The 20599-nt window shown below is 39.9% G+C and overlaps 1 protein-coding gene and 1 pseudogene across 20 annotated transcripts in view; both read right to left on the bottom strand.

Moving 5' to 3' along the window:
- Positions 1–2545: 2545 nt before the first annotated feature.
- Positions 2546–20599, bottom strand: part of HNRNPC (heterogeneous nuclear ribonucleoprotein C) — a 59540-nt gene continuing 41486 nt past the window's right edge. For 15 of the 20 annotated variants that reach the window (XM_053594256.1, XM_053594267.1, XM_053594263.1 and 12 more), the window contains 4 exons: positions 5354–5514; positions 3804–3920; positions 3399–3559; positions 2546–3299 (listed from right to left, as the gene is read on the bottom strand). In XM_053594256.1, the coding sequence (XP_053450231.1) occupies positions 3216–3299; positions 3399–3559; positions 3804–3920; positions 5354–5514 (523 nt within the window). In that variant the 3' untranslated portion in view covers positions 2546–3215. The remainder of the gene's footprint in view (positions 3300–3398; positions 3560–3803; positions 3921–5353; positions 5515–20599) is intronic. The other 5 variants (XM_053594271.1, XM_053594266.1, XM_053594272.1 and 2 more) reach the window with 1 other exon arrangement.
- Positions 4048–4145, bottom strand: LOC128589533 (uncharacterized; annotated as a pseudogene).

Below are 20599 nucleotides of genomic sequence, written 5' to 3'. Positions count from 1 at the left end.
CCTAGGCGATTCCCCTGCCTCAGCCTCCCTAGTAGCTGGGACTACAGGCGCCCGCCACAACGCCCAGCTATTTTTTTTTTGTTATTGTTGCAGTTTGGCCGGGGCTGGGTTTGAACCCGCCACCCTTGACATATGGGACCAGCGCCCCCTGCTCACTGAGCCACAGGTGCCGCCCTGGAGTCCTCTTTTCAAGCACTCCAAATCTATCATCCACTCCCCACCAGACACCTTTCAATGACCTCAGTACACTCAGGAGAGGCAGTAGCAAATTAGATAAAGTACCCTAGGTCAATGGGCTCCAAAGTACTTTCCCTATTAAGATCTCATGTACCATCAGGAAGAAATGTCCCAAGATTTCACTCTAATTATCCACCTTTCTCACCTGCTATCCACCAGTCATCCTGCCTGGAAAGTGTATACTTAGAAGTTACTGGGATATTTTCTTATATTACAATGAATGTAAGCTTACCATCTGATCCATGGCCTTTATGAACATTAGCTCAATTTTAAAAAACCCTGTACTAGCTGGGCACAGTGGCTCAAGTCTATAATCCTAGCACTCTGGGAGGCAGAGGTGGGTGGATTGCTTGAGCTCAAGAGTTCAAGACCAGCCTGAGAAAAAGCAAGACCCCCATCTCTACAAAACTTGAAAAACTGAGGCAAAAGGATCACTTGAGCCCAAGAGTTGGAGGTTGTTGCGAGATATGCCACAGCACTCTACCCAGGGCAACAGCTTGGGACCACTCAATAAAAAAAAAAAGAAAAAGGAAAAAGTACTTACTTGCGTATGATCAGATATCAGATATAATTCTACCATATGGTATACTTCAACAATGTTATGTTTACATTGCTACAGTTTTGACACATGAACCTGAATGTCAAAGTATTAAAACTGAGTATACCTGTGATTATAGACAGCTGGAGTGTTATTTTCCCAGTTACAAGAGGAAATCAAATTCACACCTGCCTGAAACCTAGAGTGTGAAATGACTCTTCATTCCAAAGTAGATGTTTCTTAGTATTTCAGCTTAAATTCACACACACGTATGTAGATTTTCAATGTGTGTGATCATGCTTTTTTTCTACAGAATTCAAAGTAGAGTTGGCCCTCTGTATCTATCTGTGGGTTCTGCATCCATGGATTCAAACTGTGGATTGAAAATTTCAAAGGCGGGGGGAAAAAATGACAAAAACCAATAAAGAAAGTGAAAATAAAAAATGCAGTCCCAACCATTTACATAGCATTTACATTGTATTAGGTATTGTAAGAAATGTGGAGATGATTTAAAGTATGCAGGAGGATTTGCATATGTTGTATGTAAATATTACACCATTTTCTAAATGACTTGAGTATCCATAGATTCTGTATTCATGGGTGTGTGTGTGTGAGGTCCTGGAATCATTCTCCCACCGATACCAAGGGACAAGACAGTACACAGTAAGTTAAATATACTCTTCTGTGCAAAGAGGAGCTAAAGTTAAAAGAAGAAAAAATAGACATTCTCATTTCTGTGTTAATTGGTCAGTATTTTCCAAAAACTAACAGTTACTACCATAAATATTGAACAGTTTTATTGGCATCTTAGCTCTGTAACAATTTCTTCTAAGCATAAAGACTATTCTAGTCATGGGTTACCGGCTAGATGTTTATGTATCATATAACGTCTTTAATTGTGCTTTGTCACTTTTGTATAAAATGATGTGATGTGACCGCTGATAGTATGGCAAAAAATGTCAGAACTAAATGCTACCAAGTAATATAGCACCACCTAAGGAACCCAGCGTTTCTGTTCTTAAAAATAACAACCTGTTTTTTTGCTGCAATTCTAGAAAACGTATGTATAAAAACCACAAATGAATCAGGCCTTTCAGGACTAGTAAGCATCATAACTCCGGCAGCTGTTTAATCCTTCTTTAGAAGATTTGGGAGCTAAATGCTACAATGCCTACTAAATCACTGCAATTAATCAAGTTGGAGGGCAAATATAAAAATTATTAAGTTTACATAGTCAAAGATCACTTCATGTACAATAAAAGTATGACCCTCACTACGTTCTCAATTATCTTGGAAGGCAAACTACAGAGTACCAGGAAATGAAAGAGTGTTCCTACTTTCAGTAACACTGCAACACATGGTCAGAATCCAGAAGTAACTGGACTATAAAATACCAACTAAAAAGACAAACAGAAGAAAGTAAGATTCATTCTGTTTCTATTTTCCTGAAAGCTTAATGCATGTGCAACTCTTCTAGTTAAGGAAAAAATGACTTAGCAAACAACAAAAACCTCAAGGAGTTTCAGCTATCCCACAAAGCACTGATGAAAAGGCAGAACATTGTTCTTAACTTTTTCATTAGCATGAAAAAAGTCCTTTTGCCCAAGAATGTTCACTCCATGTCATTACTTGACTCCTTAATCCAACAAGCATCTTAATGAAATATAATGTGTGTGTGCTGGTATGCATGTTTATGACTCCAAGTAAAATAGGAGGCCGCTGTAAAACAAAGAATTTGAAACAATAATACAAAAATAAAAAACCAGGGTATTTTTTTCTCCAAATTCCTGGTTTAATAAGGACTTATTTTGAGGAAAAAAGTTCCCAAACATCAGGCTGTTCACAAAAATAACCCACAGTATCAACTTTAGAAAACAAATCTTAAGACTATTACACTAATTATTTTTCTAGAGGATGCATTTGACATGCCAACTCTCATTCACAAAAATACATTGTTACATTTGTGTTGAATTGCCCCACATTAGCACTCTTACATGGGGTATAACACATACTTCTAACTCAAAGCTGCTCTTAGGTGCTACTTGAACTAAATGAGATTGCCTTTGCAGTTAGGGAAGCAACTACTGAACTCATGTATGAATGGAAAGAACTGTACTCCCTGCATGACAAGAGATTATTTTGGAGACAGCTGATAAAAACCATACATCCTTTTTATTGTTAAGTCATAAAGAGGTATCAAAATTAAAAGCAAAACATTACAGGGTAAGACTTAACAAAACTACTAGGAGCATCAAAGGAAGTGAAAATGGGACTAGGCGCAGGGCAATATGAATTAATGAACATGGGAAGGACAAGGATAGGGACAACAGTGAGCATGTGGTGAAGATACTAGGGGGAGAGGATCTGGTGAGAATTTTGATCTACACAAGCGCCTAGGTAAAGAAATAATGGGATAAGATTTCTAAACCCCACTATGTGCTTAAGAGTCATCCTCGCCATTGGCGCTGTCTCTGTCATCCTCTCCTTCCTCAGGCTCTTTTTCATCATCCTTGATCAGCTCCAGCTGTTGAGAAAAATGCAAATAGGATATAAGTTACAGGTACTTCATGTGTCCCTCAAAGTCCCTCTGTTGTCTTATACTTTCCTTTCCCATGGTTTTCACCTGGTCTTCTCCCCTATCTTCATTATCATCATCATCTAGGAGGTCACCCTCCTCAGCAGAGTCATCAGCACCCCCCTCAGACTCCATCTTCACATTAGTCTCATCTTTCTTCAGGGAGCTGCTGCTCTGCTCCTCTTCTGATTTATCATTCTTCAGCTCTACTGTGGATGAGAAGAACAAGTCTGTCAATGGGCAAGTCATGTCCACAGGATGTAGATTATCCTGACTAATAATCATAGAACTGCAGAACAAGTCTAAATCCTCCCACACAAATGCCATTCCCAATTCAAACTCCAAGTTTTCTTCATATTAAATTTCAAGTAATATTCCACTATTCCAACATGTACTTTCAACTGTCTTAAGTAAACTAACCAAAGGTAACCCAACAAGTAGTAAGATCATTACCTGCTGCTTGTTTGCTCTGCTCCTTTTCAATTTTTTCCAGGTTTTCCAGTAAAGAATCCACTTTTTGTTTTATCTGGGTCAACTCCTTCTTAATGGCCTGAAGGTCATCTCCTTTCACTTCAATACAAACAAAACACTACATTAGAATCAAATATAGCAGAAGCTATCAGTGTATGTCCACTATACTATACCAGGAGCCCAGAGGTGATCACTGGTAAGAAACTGAGTAATGATTTTCTTTTCATGTCAAACGGTTAATGTGCCGGAATAAGATTCATGGGAGGCAGATCTCAAGCATGCGCATGAAAACCCAATCATCACACTTATGAACTACAAAAGGATTGAGTAATAATCTTTTTAAATAATTAAAAGGGCGGCGCCTGTGGCTCAGTGAGCAGGGCGCCGGCCCCATATGCCGAGGGTGGCGGGTTCAAGCCCAGCCCCGGCCAAACTGCAACAACAAAAAAAAAAATAGCCAGGCATTGTGGCGGGCACCTGTAGTCCCAGCTACGCAGGAGGCTGAGGCAGGACAATCGCCTAAGCCCAGGAGTTGGAGGTTGCTGTGAGCTGTGTGAGGCCACAGCACTCTACTGAGGGTGATAAAGTGAAACTCTGTCTCTACAAAATAAATAATTAATTAATTAATTAATTAATTAAAAAAAAAAAGGTTTGGGGCAGCTCCAGTGGCTCAAAGGGGTAGGGCACCGGCCCCATATGCCAGAGGTGGCAGATTCAAACCCAGCCCTGGCCAAAAACTACAAAAAAAAAAAAGTTTAAGAGGTAGAGTTACACTATGTTATAGAGGCTAGACTGCAGTGGTACTTCACAAGCATGATAATCATACAATATATCCTTGAATTTTGGCCTCAAGCAACCTTCATGCTTCCACATCCCAAAGTAGTTAGGAGTACACGCCCACATGCCACTGCACATGGCCTTCTAAAATATTTCACTGGCTTACATATTTCTACTTTGCAAGGGGTTCAACATAGAAAGATAAAAATCCTCAAAGTATCATCTGAATTTAGTTTTTGAACTACACAAATCCTTTCATAAATTTAAAAAGTTACTTCAGGGCGGCGCCTGTCCCATATACCGAGGGTGGCAGGTTCAAACCCGGCCCCGGCTGAACTGCAAACCAAAAAATAGCTGGGCGTTGTGGCAGGCGCCTGTAGTCCCAGCTACTTGGGAGGCTGAGGCAAGAGAATCGCTTAAGCCCAGGAGTTGGAGGTTGCTGTGAGCTGTGTGATGCCACGGCACTCTACCGAGGGCCATAAAGTGAGACTCTGTCTCTACAAAAAAAAATAAAAATAAAAAAAACAAATAAAAAGTTACTTCATACGATAAGGTCTAATGACTTCCTGCAAATTACCAAACTGTTAGTGATAAAAGACGGCCTAGAGATGACCCCTTAATCACTAAGTTGTCCTCTTCCACTATTTTGACTGTACAGAGCCAAATGGCACAAAAATAATACATCTACATTGATTTCCCTATTTCAAAACACAAGAAAAACAAAAACCATCCAAAGCAGAAATAATAATACATACACTTTCCAGACTTGGAAGAAGAACCTCGCTGTCCACTCTTAGAATTGAAGCCACTTTTCCCCCTTCGTGAGGTGTTTCCTGATACACGCTGGCGTTTTGAGGGCACCACAGCCCGAGCAATAGGAGGAGGAGGAGGAACACGGGCTGGGTAACTGTACATCCTATTGGACAAAAGTAAAAACAGAATTCCTTTACATCTAATTTTAAGACCGCAAGATCCAAGAGTGACATTAAATAATAATACCGTTATTTCTAAGTCTTTACTTTTTATTAGTATTTTTAACACTATAGTAACTTTCCTTCAAGAAAATATTACACATGCATATATGTCCAACAATATAATAGGCTGGCCTTAAAAACTGAAGATAAGGAGGCTGAGGCAAGAGAATCGCCTAAGCCCAGGAGTTGGAGGTTGCTGTGAGCTGTGTGATGCCACGGCACTCTACCGAGGGCCATAAAGTGAGACTCTGTCTCTACAAAAAAAAAAAAAAAAAAAACTGAAGATAAGGGCAGCACCTATGGCTCAGTGGGTAGGGCGTGGGCTCCATACATATATATATACAAACACACACACTTGAGGGCGGCGGGTTCGAACCTGGACCCAGCCAAACTGCAACTGCATGGAAATTAAAATACATACACAAAAACACATTTTTCTTTTTCACTATTATGTTCCTAAGATTACATAAACCTTTTTGTCTTTTTGCCGGAAATCACTCAAAATACAAAGATCTAGACTCTACCACTGGAATTTTACCCTTTAACTCACACTATTTTCATCAGACAATAATAAAAACAAAATAGTAACAATTTAGATCTGTGTAATGGTGCCATGAACACAAGGAGAGGTGAATACTCTAGTCAATTGAAGAAAAATGAGTAGTTAAGTAGCTTTTAATAAAACAACTGCTGTTCGGGCAAAAAATGAATTCTCAAATAGTCAAAGACTTCAAGTTATTGTAGATGTTTAAGCAAACAAGAGAAAACATGAAGAGAAAAACCATAACCACTGTTTTAACACTTAGGATCAAAGGGCTAAGAAGAAATAAGCAGCTCAAGATCCTGCTTCAAGAACCAGCTACAAATTAACCCAATTGGAAAGCTATACCGCAGTCCCCAAATGAAGTACCACTCCTACTTATGAACAGAGGCTATGACAGGTAATAGGTAAATGTTATCTGTTCCACCCACCAACAAATTTAACTTAAGAACAAATCCATCAGGGATTGCCTGTGAATCATGAGGCAACAGATAGCTGCAGATTCCCTCGTGATTAATCCTGGACTGTGTGAGAGTCTTAACAAAAAGTTCATTATGTAAATCAAAAAAACGGAATGTTAAGTATCACATAAAATCTGACCAGAATAAAAAAGTAATTAGAATACCATTTGAAAGAGATTTTTCCTACTGATATAATAGCTAATTATCTGGTTGGGTAGATGGCTCACACTTGTAATCCCAGCACCCCTGGGAGGCTGAGGCAGGAGCATCACCTGAGCTCAGGAATGTGAGACCAGCCAAAATAAGGATGAAACCAGCCTCTATTAAAGTAGAAAAATTTGCCAGGCATGGTACGGTACCTGAAGTCCCAGCACCTTGGGAGGCTGAGGCAGGAAGATGAATAGCTGAAACCCTGGAGTTTGAGGTTGCTATGAGCTAAGCAACCTCAATGGCACATTAGCCTGGGCAAGAGAAAGAGACTGCTTCAAAAAAAAAAAAAAAACTAAACTAATTATCTAATAAGCATATTAAGACAAAGAATCCCTAGTCCACTCACCAAATTAAAAGCATTTACAAGGCACTTCATTAAAAATAACAAAATTACAATGGGAAGCTTCTTAAATGGATATTGTGACTGTAAGAGATGAGATGTATCATGTTCCCTGGGTCTCAAAAATCCCTCCTCCTTAACAATAAATTTCAATGACACCAAAGTGGAAACAAGAAGGATTAACTGATTATTCTTAAATCTCTTGAATATATTTGTATGCCATAGTGGTTTCTTGGCTTAAAAAATATGGACAAATGAGGCCGGGCGCGATGGCTCACGCCTGTAATTACAGCACTTAGGAAGCTGAGGTGGGTGGATTGCCTGAGCTCACAGGTTCCAGAGCAGCCTGAGCCAGAGTGAGACCTCATCTCTAAAGTATCCGGGGGTAGCGCCTGTGGCTCAAAGGATTAGGACGCCAGCCCCATATACCAGAGGTGGTGGGTTCAAACCTGGCCCTGGCCAAAAACAACAAAAAAAAAAAACTGCAAAAAAAAAAAAAGAATAAATAAAAATAGCCGGGCATTGTGGTGGGTGCCTGTTATCCCAGCTACTTAGGAGGCTGAGGCAAGAAAATTGCTTAAACCCAAGAGTTGGAGGTTACTGTGAACTGTGACGTCACAGCACTCTAGCAAAGGCTACAAAGTGAGACTCTGTCTCAGAAACAAACAAAACTATGGATAAATTGAAATAATTTGATTTACAAATGTTAAGTGTCAAATAGTAAACAACTCTGTAAACTAATTTTCAGACACTGCTGACCACAATAAACAAATAAAAGCTGGAATGTGAAATATTTCACAGCTGACAGCAATCTAGGAAAAGCGTTTTAATAGGTTTCTTTTCCGCAAATTACTTTTTAAAAAATTTTAGCCATCCAGGCTCAGCACCGTAGGTAAGCTCAGTGAGTAGTACGCTAGCCACATATAGGGAGGCTGGCAGGTTCAAGCCCAGCCTGGGACTGCTAAACAGTGACAACTGCAACCAAAAACAAAATAGCCGGTGTTGTGGCAGGCATCTGTAGCCCCAGCTACTCAGGAGGCTGAGGCAAGAGAATCGCTTAAGCCAAAGAGTTGGAGGTTGCTATGAGCCATGACACCACAGCACTCTACTGAGGGTGACATAGTGACAGTGTCTCAAAAAATAAAATAAAATAAAATTTCAGCTATTCTGAATCATAAAATCACTCCCTCCTCCATACAACGTTGATTTCACCAAATTCAGTTTAAGCATGCAGCCTCATTATAATTGCAATGAAGTTGTTAGGTTTTATTCATTTCAACTGTTTTTGATCTACAATGGAAAAACTTCAAGAACATCTTTCTTTTTTTTTTTTGGTTTTTGGCCGGGGCTGGGTTTGAACCCGCCACCTCCGGCATATGGGACTGGCACTCTACCCCTTGAGCCACAGGCGCCACCCAAGAACATCTTTCTTCATGCTTGTTTCCAATTCCCTTTAAAAAGAGAGATTTTACAAGCCACTATATCCAGACTTTAGGGTGGCTAAAAATCCTTAAAACTGCTGGCTAAGGGCGGCACCTGTGGCTCAGTCGGTAAGGCGCCGGCCCCATATACCGAGGGTGGCGGGTTCAAGCCCGGCCCGGCCAAACTGCAACCAAAAATTAGCCGGGCATTGTGGCGGGTGCCTGTAGTCCCAGCTACTCGGGAGGCTGAGGCAAGAGAATCGCTTAAGCCCAGGAGTTGGAGGTTGCTGTGAGCTGTGTGAGGCCACGGCACTCTACCGAAGGCCAGAAAGTGAGACTCTGTCTCTACAAAAAAAAAAAAAAAAACTGCTGGCTAAAATGAGGGAAAAAAAATTTTATTTTCTTATTTATATGAGACAGTCTCACTGTGGATCTGGCATCATCACAGCAAACCCAATTTTCTGGACTCAACGGATCCTCCTGCCTGTCTCCCATGTAGTTGGGACAACAGGTGCTTGCCACAATGGCCAGCTAATCTTCCCATTTGTAGTTCAGACAGGAAGTCTCACACTTCTTGCTCAGGCTGGTATGGAACTCTCCAGCTCAAGTGATCGACCCTCCTGCCTCAGCCTCCACAGTGCTAGATTAGAAGTAAGATTCACTGTGGCCAGTCCCCAAAAGTTTTAAATAACATGTCCACAAAGAGAAGTGTGCCATTTAAGAGGAGCTAATGAGGACAAAATATAGCATAATCTACCTAAAGAACATGAATCCCTTTTCATGGTATTTACTAAAAAATAAATACTAGGAATAGTGGCCAGAAGCAATGGCTCATGCTTATAATCCTAGCACTCTGGGAGACAAGGTTCATGGAGCCTGAGAAAGAGCAAGACCCTGTCTTAAAAAAAAAAAAAAAAAAGCTAGGTGTTGTGGCAGACACCCATAGTCCCAGCTACTTGGGAGGCCGAGGCAAGAGAATCACTTGAGCCTGAGAAAAAAAAAAGCCAGGTGTTGTGGCAGACAGCCATAGTCCCAGCTACTTGGGAGGCCGAGGCAAGAGAATCACTTGAGCCTGAGAGTTTGAGACTGCTATGACACCAAAGCACTCTACAAGTCAAATCATACTGTGTGTCCTTTGATTCCTTGGATTACAACTTTCCAAAATCCAATTTCTTTGGATTACAACTCTTAGGATGCTATCAAAGTGTATTCTTGGCTGGGCATGGTGGCTCTTTCCTATAATACTAGTACTCTTGGGAGGCCAAGGCAGGAGGATTGTTTGAGCTCAGGAGTTCAGAGACCAGCCTGAGCAAGAATGAGAGGCCTACTCTCTACTAAAACTAGAAAAAACTAGATAGGCGTGGCAGCGCATGCCTGCAGTCCCAGTTTCTTAGGAGGAGGCTGAGGCAAGAAAATCACTAAAGAGTTGCTGTGAGCTACGATGCCACAGTACTCTGCAGAGGGTGACAAACTGCCTCAAAAAAAGAACAAAGGCAATAAAATGTGAGTATATGGGCAAATTGGAACCTTTTTGCATTGTTGATAGGAATTTAAAATGGTACAACTACTTCGAAAAACCATTTGGCAGTTCCTTGTAAGTTTAAACATGTAATTACTATCTACCCAAAGTAATTCTCCTAGGTATATACCCTCAAAAAAGGAAAACATATGGGCAGCTGCTGTAGCTCAGTGAACAGGGTGCCAGCCACATACACTGAGGCTAGTGGGATGGGGTCAGACTGGGACAGCTGAACAACAAGGACAACTGCAACAACAACAAAAAATAGGCGCTGTGGCGGGTGCCTGTAGTTCCAGCTACTTGGGAGGCTGAGGCAAGAGAATCGCTTAAGGCCAGAGTTTGAGGTTGCTGTGACGCCACGCACTCTACCCAGGGCAATAGCTTAAAACACTGTCTCAAAAAAAAAAAAAAATCATAAATGTCTTAACACAATAACTAAGAAAATGCCAGGAAGGCTATGTTAACCAGTTTGATGAAAAATTTCAAATTATATTTAAAACCAGTGCATGATGCCCCATGATCTCATTAATATACATGGCTATGATTTAATTAAAAATAAATAAAATAAATGAAGGCCTCAAAAAAATAAAATAGATCACACAAAAGCTTGTGTATCGGCATTGTTCAAGATGTTAAAACCATTAAACCCATTAAATGCAATATAAATCTATGAAAGCAATGAAAAGACTGAAACATTATTAAGTGAGTAAAGCCAGTTACAAGACACACAATTAAGATTACATTTATAGGACCACCCACAGGTTGGGCGCCTGTGGCTCTATGGTTAGACGGCCGGCCCCATGCACCAGGGATGGCAGGTTTGGACCCAGCCAGGCCTAGCAAACAAACAAAAAAAGACCACCAACAATAGGCAAATCAAGACATAGAAAGTAGATTAGTGTTTGCTCAAGATCGGGGGGCATGGGAAATAACTAATGATTAACAAGTTTATTTATAGGGTGATAGAACATTCTAAAATTAGATCCTGGTCACCACTACATAATTTTCAATACGGTGAAGTAAACCGTAAAACTTTAAATGTTTGAGATGAATTTTATGGTTTGTCAATAATATCTCAAGAAAACTAAGAGAAAAAAGTAACAAGAAAGTTGTCAAAGTCTACTTGGATGAAGAATGGCCTAAAGGAGAATCCTAAAAACCCTTGAGTATTTTTGAGATTAGGTAAAATTAGAATAGATACACCACTCCATTCGAGTCATATGGCAGACTCTCTTACACAGACTCAAAAGCTGTTCCTTCGAATTATCTTCAACCTACAAGTCCAGCACACAATAAAAATTGGAAATAAGCTTAAACATTCTATCTTTCCCAAGTAGCCCAGAACCCTTTAGTTTTGTGAATAGCCCTTTCCACGCAGACTTCAAAACCTAAATATTTCAGTGTTCTCCATTAATGCACACATAGAAAGCCCACTTCTCAGATACAGTGCTAGTCAGGAACATGAAAAGTGCAAGGTGTCTGCTCCTCTAATAGCAATGATATGAAGATTTCAACTTATATTCCTATTTAACTTGTTTAGGCAAAGTCTAAAACTGCACCTAGAACAAAATAAGAGCTCATACAAATACAGTACAGGAAATTATAAGTTTGCCTTTTCCATTTTTGTTGCTTTTTCAACAGTTTCACCTTAACTACTTACTTCATGCTCTACCAATATACCACTTTTAAAAAAGTTCTATAGGGCAAGTATCGACAGAAAAAGTGGTGTTTCCCAAAACTCTTTTCACAACCCCTCAAACCCTGCAACCTCCCTTCCAATCTCAGTTTTGATTATTCTCCAAGTACCTTTAACCCAATCACATCAAGAGCAGTCTGCTTCACACCTGCCCCTTACCTCTCCATTAACCGTTTGACACATCTATTTTCCCCTCTAGTTTCACTGTCTTAGCCATGGAGCTGTTTTGAAGATATCACTATGGATAGAATACAACCCCTTACTACCCTACCCTACATTCTTTCTAATTACAGTTAGCTGCCCATCCACCATACCAAAAACCTGTATAATCCTTTACTTAGGCTCTACCCCTAATAGAGTCTACCTTAAATTCTCCTCCTTATTATCAAAGGTAAGTTCAAATACAGCAGTTTGTGAAACCAGCCCAGGTTCTATAAATCCTAACAAGGAACATTATAGCCTCTGGGGCAACACAATCTATCTATGAAAGAATACTGTATAATATAGAACACATAATAGCCCCTATTAATTTCATAGTACTTTTCACTGGATGACACACTGATCACCACATACATGTCTAGTTTGCCCTGAAATTTTACAATGTACTTTAATGTACTTTATTTCATTTCTCTTCTAGTCCTAATGCATTGGCATATTCACCAAATAATTTAAACAGGAAGAAATAACAGCATTCTGAAAACTTATAATAAAATAATTTTACAGCCTGGTCACGAATACACTTTAAAAAGTGTTGTTCATGTACTATATGTATAACGTAATGTTACTGAATCTATTATGCCTCAAAGACCACAAGTCTTTATAGATCAGCCTTTTGCTTACCGGGTGTTTAACATGTCTAAGTTATCATACTATGTAGTCTGTCATCAAACTTGACTGATTTAACTCTTTATGGTATTTCACATGATCCTAAATTCTCGAGATTAGAATGAATGAGAATTACTTGGCTGGCCATATGGAATCTATTCTTTTTTAAACTAAGACTATCATTAACATGTAAAATTCACCCTTTGCAAATGTACAACTCAGTGCTTTATAGCATATTCAAAAGCTCTGTAATACCACCATCATCTAGTAAAGGGCATTTTAATGAGCAACCAATCTTGCAAGGGAACAAACAGTAGGGTTGTAATTGATTAAAATCTATAGAAAATATATTTTACGTATTTTTCCAAAAGCAGAGTGGTTTTATATACATGAAAACAGTAAATATTTGAGGAGAAAAAAATATATATTTATAGATCATGCCTGGTTATAATGATGGCAGGTTAATTGTGACAAAGATGAATTCCATGTACTTGTCAGTCTAAGAACTTCCAGATCTATTTTTAGTACCATCCAATAATTTTGTTTGAAAAACAAGGTTCCCTAAAAACCATAGCCTTGAGTACTTAGTACTTCCAACCCAACACTGTGCTAACAATTCACTTTTATTGCAACAATTTTGGCCTAGTAACATACGATGTCTTCAACTGTACAATTTTAAAAGTGAATGACTGGAGGAAAAAAAAAAAAAATCAACTTGAAAAGAAAATTTTTTTTTTTTTTGGTAGACACAGAGTCTCACTTTATGGCCCTCAGTAGAGTGCAGTGGCCTCACACAGCTCACAGCAACCTCCAACTCCTGGGCTTAAGCGATTCTCCTGCCTCAGCCTCCCGAGCAGCTGGGACTACAGGAGCCCGCCACAACGCCCGGCTATTTTTTGGTTGCAGTTTGGCCGGGGCCGGGCTTGAACCCGCCACCCTCGGCATATGGGGCCGGTGCCCTACCAACTGAGCCACAGGCCCCGCCCTGAAAAGAAATTTTCAATAAAGAATTTGAAAAAGAAATAAGATGTATTGAGGAATTGCTCTTAAGACGAACAGTCCTCCAAGAGAACTGATCTAGCAAGAATGTTCATACAAGCAACAAGAACCACCTAGAATTAGATTCTTGTCCAGGAGCTCTTTGGCTATCAGATTTTCAACATCAACAAATGTTTTTTACACTAGAGTGACTTAAGCACCCTAAATTTATACCAACCCCATGAGTACCACCCTAAAGCTAAAAGCTACTCAGTAGATTAACAGATTTAAAAGGATGGCTAATGAATGCACTATGCTAGTGCCAATATGTCATACACTAATAAATATGAAATGGTAATTTCACTTACATTGGCAATTTATCTTAAATTCATTTAAGAACTTTTAACACCTATACATCAGTAATAGCATTAAGAAAAAAAACTTGAATTTTTTACCACTAAAATATAAACTGTGGCAAGTGAAATAGATAATACTAAATTATTAAGAAATACACTTTACATTGAAGATAAAGCACAATTTCTGATACTCGTATTAGAATACTCCGAATCTAAAATGCTACAGTATGACAACAGCAAAAGCTTGCACTAGAACTGAACCAAAATAATTCTTGTTTGTATCAGGCAATAGCTCTTAACTCCCCTTCCAGGTGACCAAAAATGAGTAACAGTCCTCTTGGCAGTTACTCTCAAATGCTCAGGAAGTGATTTCTTTTTCAAATTCTTTGTTGAAAATTTCTTTTCAAGGGCTTGGGGCTTGTAGCTCAGTGCCTAGGGCTCCAGTGACATACACTAGAGCTGGAGGGTTCGAATCCAGCCAGGGCCTGCCAAACAACAAATACAATCAAAAAATAAGGTGGCGCCTGTGGCTCAATGGATAGGGCACTGACCCCATATACTGAGGGTGGCGGGTTCAAACCCTGCCCTAAAGTACAACAAAAAATAGCTCGGCACTGTGGCAGGTGCCTGTAATCACAGCTACTAGGGAGGCTGAGGCAAGAGAATCAATCACCTAATCCCAGGATTTGGAGGTTGCTGTAAACAGTGACGCCACAGCACTGTACCGAGGGCGATAGTGACTCTATCTCAAAATAAATAAATAAAAATAAAAATAGCTGAGCATTGTGGCGATTGCCTATAGTCCCAGCTACTTGGAAGGCTGAGGCAAGAGAATTGCTTAAGCCCAAGAGTTTGAGGTTGCTGTGAGCTGTGATGCTACAGTACTCTACCAAGAGTGACAAAGTGAGACTCTGTCTCAAAAAATTTCTTTTCACACTGATTTTTTTTCCAGTCATTAACTTCTCTTTTTTGCAGTTTTTGGCCAGAGCTGGGTTTGAACCCACCACCTCTGGCATATGGGGCAGGCTAGGATCCTACCCCTTCAAGCCACAGGCACTGCCAGTCATTAACTTTTAAAATTGTTCACTTGAAGGCATCACATGTTTGTTACCAGGCCAAAAATGTTGTAATAAAAATGAATTGTTAGCGCAGTGTTGCAAGTACGTAAGTACTTAAAGCTTTGGTTTCTGGGGAATCTTATTTTTCAAGCAAACTTCATGGATGGTACTAAAAATACTGCAGTCCAAATGTAAGGCTATAGGATCCAATCTTTTTTCTTTCTTTTTTTTCTTTAGAGACAGTCTCACTCTATCACCCTCAGTAGGTAGAGTGATTTGAAGTCACAGCTCACAGCAACCTCCAACTCCTGGGCTTAGGCGATTCTTGCCTCAGCCTCCCAAGCAGCTGGAACTACAGGCGCCTGCCACAATGCCCATCTATTTTTTTTTTTTTTTACAATTTGGCCAGGGCTGGGTTTGAACCCACCACCCTTGGTATATGGGGCCAGCGCCCTACCCACTGAGCCACAGGCACAGCCCAGAATCCAATCTTCTATCATCTAAGTCTCTAACTTTTGATCATTCTCCATATTATAGGTAAAGATTCTGTAGTGTCTGAAGGGATAAAAATAATAACTTAAAGGCCAGGTGCAGTGGCTCCTGCCTGTAATCCTAGCACTCTGGGAGGCCGAGGCGGTGGATTGCCTGAGCTCATAGGTTCAAGACCAACCTGACCTGGGTGGTGCCTGTGGCTCAGCGGGTAGGGCGCCAGCCCCATATGCTGAAGGTGGCGGGTTCAAACCCAGCCCCAGCCAAACTGCAACAACAACAAAAAATAGTTGGGCGTTGTGGCTGGCGCCTGTAGTCCCAGCTACTTGGGAGGCTGAGTCAAGAGAATCGCCTAAGCCCAAGGATTTGGAGGTTGCTGTGAGCTGTGTCACGCCACGGCACTCTACCGAGGGCGATCAGGTGAGACTCTGTCTCTACAAAAAAAAAAAAAAAAAAAAGAACAACCTGACCAAGAGTGAGACCCCATCTCTAAAAATAGCCGGTGTTGTGGTGGGCGCCTGTAATCCCAGCTACTTGGTTATGGTGAGGCAAAAGAATGGCTTGACCTTAAGATTACTGTGAACTGTGACACCAGAGCAACTCTAGGCACTTCAGGCACTTTACTGAGTGAAACAAAGTGAGAATCTGCCTCAAAAAAAAAAAAAAAAAAAAAAAAAGCTGGGTGCAGTGGCTCTGGGAGGGTGAGGGGAGGCCTGAGGAAGGAGAACTGTTTGAGCTCAGGAGTATGAGACTTGCCTAAATAAAAGTGAGACCGACTCCAGAAAAAAAAAAAAAAAAAAGGAAAACCCAGCCAGACATCACAGGGACCACCTGTAATCCCAGCAGCTTCTGAGGTTGCAGTGAGCTACGATGCCACTGCACTCCGCTCAGGGAATAGGGTGAGACTGTACCAAAAAAAAAAAAAAAAAAAAAAGAAAAAAATTTACACTTGATCACTAACATCCACGGACACTGAAGGAGAACTACAAATCACTCTTAACTAGCTATCCTTGGGGTGGCGCCTGTGGCTCAGTGAGTAGGGCGCCGGCCCCATATGCCGAGGGTGGCGGGTTCAAACCCAGCCCCAGCCAAACTGAAACAAAAAAATAGCCAGGTGTTGTGGCGGGCGCCTGTAGTCCCAGCTGCTCGGGAGGCTGAGGCAAGAGAATCACGTAAGCCCAAGAGTTAGAGGTTGCTGTGAGCCGTGTGATGCCACGGCACTCTACTGGAGGGCGGTACAGTGAGACTCTGTCTCTACCAAAAAAAAAAAACAAAACAAAAAACTAGCTATCCTTGCAAACTCCAGTGAGAACTTCCTTTGAGTGTCACGTTGGTGTTCAAAGGTTCAGATTCTGAACCATTCCAGATTTGAATTAGGGCAGATTGGAGGAGAACATGCTAAACATCACAAATTACCACCCGCAAAATCAATTTAGTAGAAAATGGACCAGACATAGGATGAGACTAAGGAATTATTTTATGCATAAATGGTATGGTATGTTCATAGAAGCAGTCTTTAACTTCTAATGACATACACTGAAATATTACAGATAAATTCCACAACATAACTGGAAAAGAGAGGAATAGACAAAACAAAATGGTCCGTGATTTCACAGTTGAGGTTAGGTATCTAATACACATAAGTACTTGGAGATTTAAAAAAACACCTCTAGGAATCAAGCATTAACCTTTGTTTTACTATGCATTAGTTTGGAAGACAATAATCCTACGTGTAACTACAGTACAATTTGGAAGGATAGGAGTTTTTCAAGAGACCCTTCCCTTAGGTATCATAACCAACAAAATATGCAATAATAACAACGTATGTCCCGTTAACATGGTTAAAATAATAAAATGAAAAATTGTAAATTTCAGTATCCTTAGCAAACAAGCAATTTGCAGAGATTTTAAAAAAGGAAAGATGCTCTAAAATGATTGGGAATCCTTCAGAGTAAACACTATAAAATTTTTGGGTCATTTGTAATGCAATTTTCAATTTTTCATGTTTCCTTTGGTCTTCATAGCAATTCAGTGAGAAAGCTATTATTAGTCTCATTCTAGGGATAAGAAAACCGAAATGGTATTATTTAATGGTTCTGCTAACAACCTGCTTGGCTAAGTGACATAGCTTTGGATTCCTGAACTGTTCTCTCCTCTGCTACCTAACAGCTTTTTTTTTGGAGACAAGAGACTCACTATATCACCACAGCATCACAACTCACAGCAACCTCAAACTCTTGGGCTTAAGTGATTCTCTTGCCTCAAGCTTCCCAAGTAGCTGGGATCACAGGTACCCACCACAACACCTGGCTCTTTTTTTTCTTTTTATCTAGCAGGCCAGGGCTGGTTTGAACCCACCAGCCCTGGTGCATGTGGCCAGCGCCCTAACCACTGTGAATTTAAGATCCCAAAAAGATAGACAATAAAGAAACAGATTTAAAGACCATAATTATATCCTAAAATACTTATGTAAATTTCATGTTAAGATTATGATTTAAAAAACACTCAAATCCAGGCTGGGCGCCTGTAGCTCAAGCAGCTAAGGCGAGAGCCATATACACCAGAGCTCACAGGTTAAAATCCAGCCCATGCCTGCCAAACAATGACAACTCCAACCAGAAAATAGCAGGGCGTTGTGGCAGGCGCCTGTAGTCCCAGCTACTTGGTAGGCTGAGGCCGGAGAATCACTTAAGCCCAGGAGTTGGAGGTTGCTATGAGCTGTGATGCCATGTGGCACTCAACCTAGGGCAACAAGCTTGAGGCTCTGCCTCAAAAAAAAAAAAAAAAAAAAAAAAAAATTCAAATCCAGTGAATGCCTTTCACCCCCATTTTTCCAAAGAAGGTAACACAGGAGATACAACATCACTAAGTTACAAATTGGGATAAATAATAATAATCTGAACCTTATGATGACGAAAAATCTTAATGACTTCTGGAAGAATATTAGTACCATTTTTCTAAGTGGTTTTTTTTGCCCTATACCAGGTCCTTCTTTCTACCCAACCTCGTACCTCCCATATCCTGCCTTAGTTATTTCTCAAACCAGCAAAAAACTACTGAAACTGCCACCTTTCTACCTTGAGAACAATTCTTCCTTTCAGCTTCAAAGGCCATCTACCATACAAAAACACGAAATGAGTTCTCTATCCATCCTGAAGTATTTAAGTTCCTAATGTGGTCCATCTCCTAAAATTCTTGACTAAAGTTTTCATTTTCCCCAACAAAGATCTCAGTACCCTAGTTAATAATAAGCTCTTCACCAGTTACAACCTTGTTGCTCCATACCAGTTATCAGTTTACCTACTGGCTGAGGTTACAGTAGAAAGTCATGACTTTTCAGACTTTTCAGTCATGACTTTTCATAACACAAAGCAATATAGCAATAGCTCAAAGAGTAACTAAAAGAATACTATTGCCTCTTGAGCAACTGAAAAATGACATCACCAAATTTTATGGCTGAACAGCAAGGGTAAGGAAACTTGAAGATGTCTGCAAATATGTAATTACTTTACTATTTCCTACTGTATCATTTTTTCTACCAAATCGTACACTTTTAAAGTAATTTTTGAAACTTAATAAAGTTATCTGACTCACCAAGAAAAAAATAAACTTTTCAATTAAGGTTATTCTCATTAGATACTATAAACTGCAAAAATTTTCTATACACTCAAAATTTAAAGTTCATAATACCCAAGAAATTATGTGCCAAAAAAAGAATGTGTAAAAAATTCATCTGTAAGGAGTCATGACAAAGAAATAGGGTAAGAATCACAGAACTAACAGCACTTCCTCATTCTTTCCATCAAGGATTCCCAACCCCACTGGAGACAATGCCTTGGGAAGCAATAAATGAATAAATATCAGTCTCAGAATACCTAAGATCAGATTGTCAGAATCTCTACAGGTATAGTTGGCCTGAGTACTTTAAAAACATAACCAAGTTATTCCCACATGCTGCTTCAAACTCACTGGGTTTTAGTGACTTCTAGTAACTCGATGACCGCATTTCCCAGTAACAACATCTATTCTACACTAGAAATTGTCTTCATCTTTAATTTTTTTTTTTTTTGGTTTTTGGCCAGAGCTGAGTTTGAACCCGCCACCTCTGGCATATGGGACCAGCGCCCTACTCCTTGAGCCACAGGCACCACCTCATCTTTAATTTTTAAAGTTTCAAAGTATAGAAATGATTAGTTTTTGGCCGGGCCTGGTGGTTCATGCCTGTAGTCCCAGTGCTGTGGGAGGCCGAGACGGGTAGATTGCCTGAGCTCAGAGGTTCGAGAATAGTATGAGCAGCAGTGAGCCAGAGTAAGACCCCATATTTCTACTAACAACAAAAACAGCCGGACGTTGTGGTGGGCGTCTGTAATCCCAGCTACTGGGGAGGCGGCAATGAGAAAGAGCATCGCCAGAGAAAGAAGAAAATGAACAACAACAACAAAAAGAGTACTTCAAACGAAGAATGAACAAGCAAGCTGAAATTAAAAATCAAAAATTTTTTTTAAAATGATTTGTTTTCAAAAAATTATTTCAAACGTACACAAATGTGAAGGACTCTGTAAGGTCAACTATTAAGAAATATATATATATATATTATATATATATATATATTGCATCCCAGAATGCTAGATTACAGGGGTGAGACAGAGGCCCAGGCAAAAAAAAAATTTTTTTTTTGATGATCCCTTAAGGAGAGTCAAACCATACAATCTTAATACGGAATTCAGGTGCAGATGGTGGCCCCTAAATTTTAGGAAGCTGCACCTAGGTATCGAATACAAGGGCCAAAAACAGATTAAGAGGGCAGAAGTCCAGGCATGTTTTTCACATAGTCATCCAAAAAACACTTTATGGCTAAAAACAAAGCAGAACTAGTTACCACTTATCTTAAGAAAGTAAACATTATGAATGATGAAAACATTAAGAATGAAAAACACTTTTGGAGTGTGCACACTTCTCAAAAGGTCTTTCTCGTGAACCTATGCAGAAAGAATTGATTCCTGAGCATCATCATGAAAGTGAACCAGTTAATGTTGTTGAAGCTACAATAATAATGGCTCAATTGTAATACAGAAGTGGGGCATCTAATTCCTTCCAAAGACCAATGAAGTAAATGTATTATTAAAAAAAAAT

The sequence above is a fragment of the Nycticebus coucang genome, chromosome 6 (assembly GCF_027406575.1).
Source record: "Nycticebus coucang isolate mNycCou1 chromosome 6, mNycCou1.pri, whole genome shotgun sequence".
Lineage (NCBI taxonomy): Eukaryota > Metazoa > Chordata > Mammalia > Primates > Lorisidae > Nycticebus > Nycticebus coucang.
Note: the sequence above shows the minus strand (reverse complement) of the source record. Positions and strands in the feature narration are given on the sequence as shown.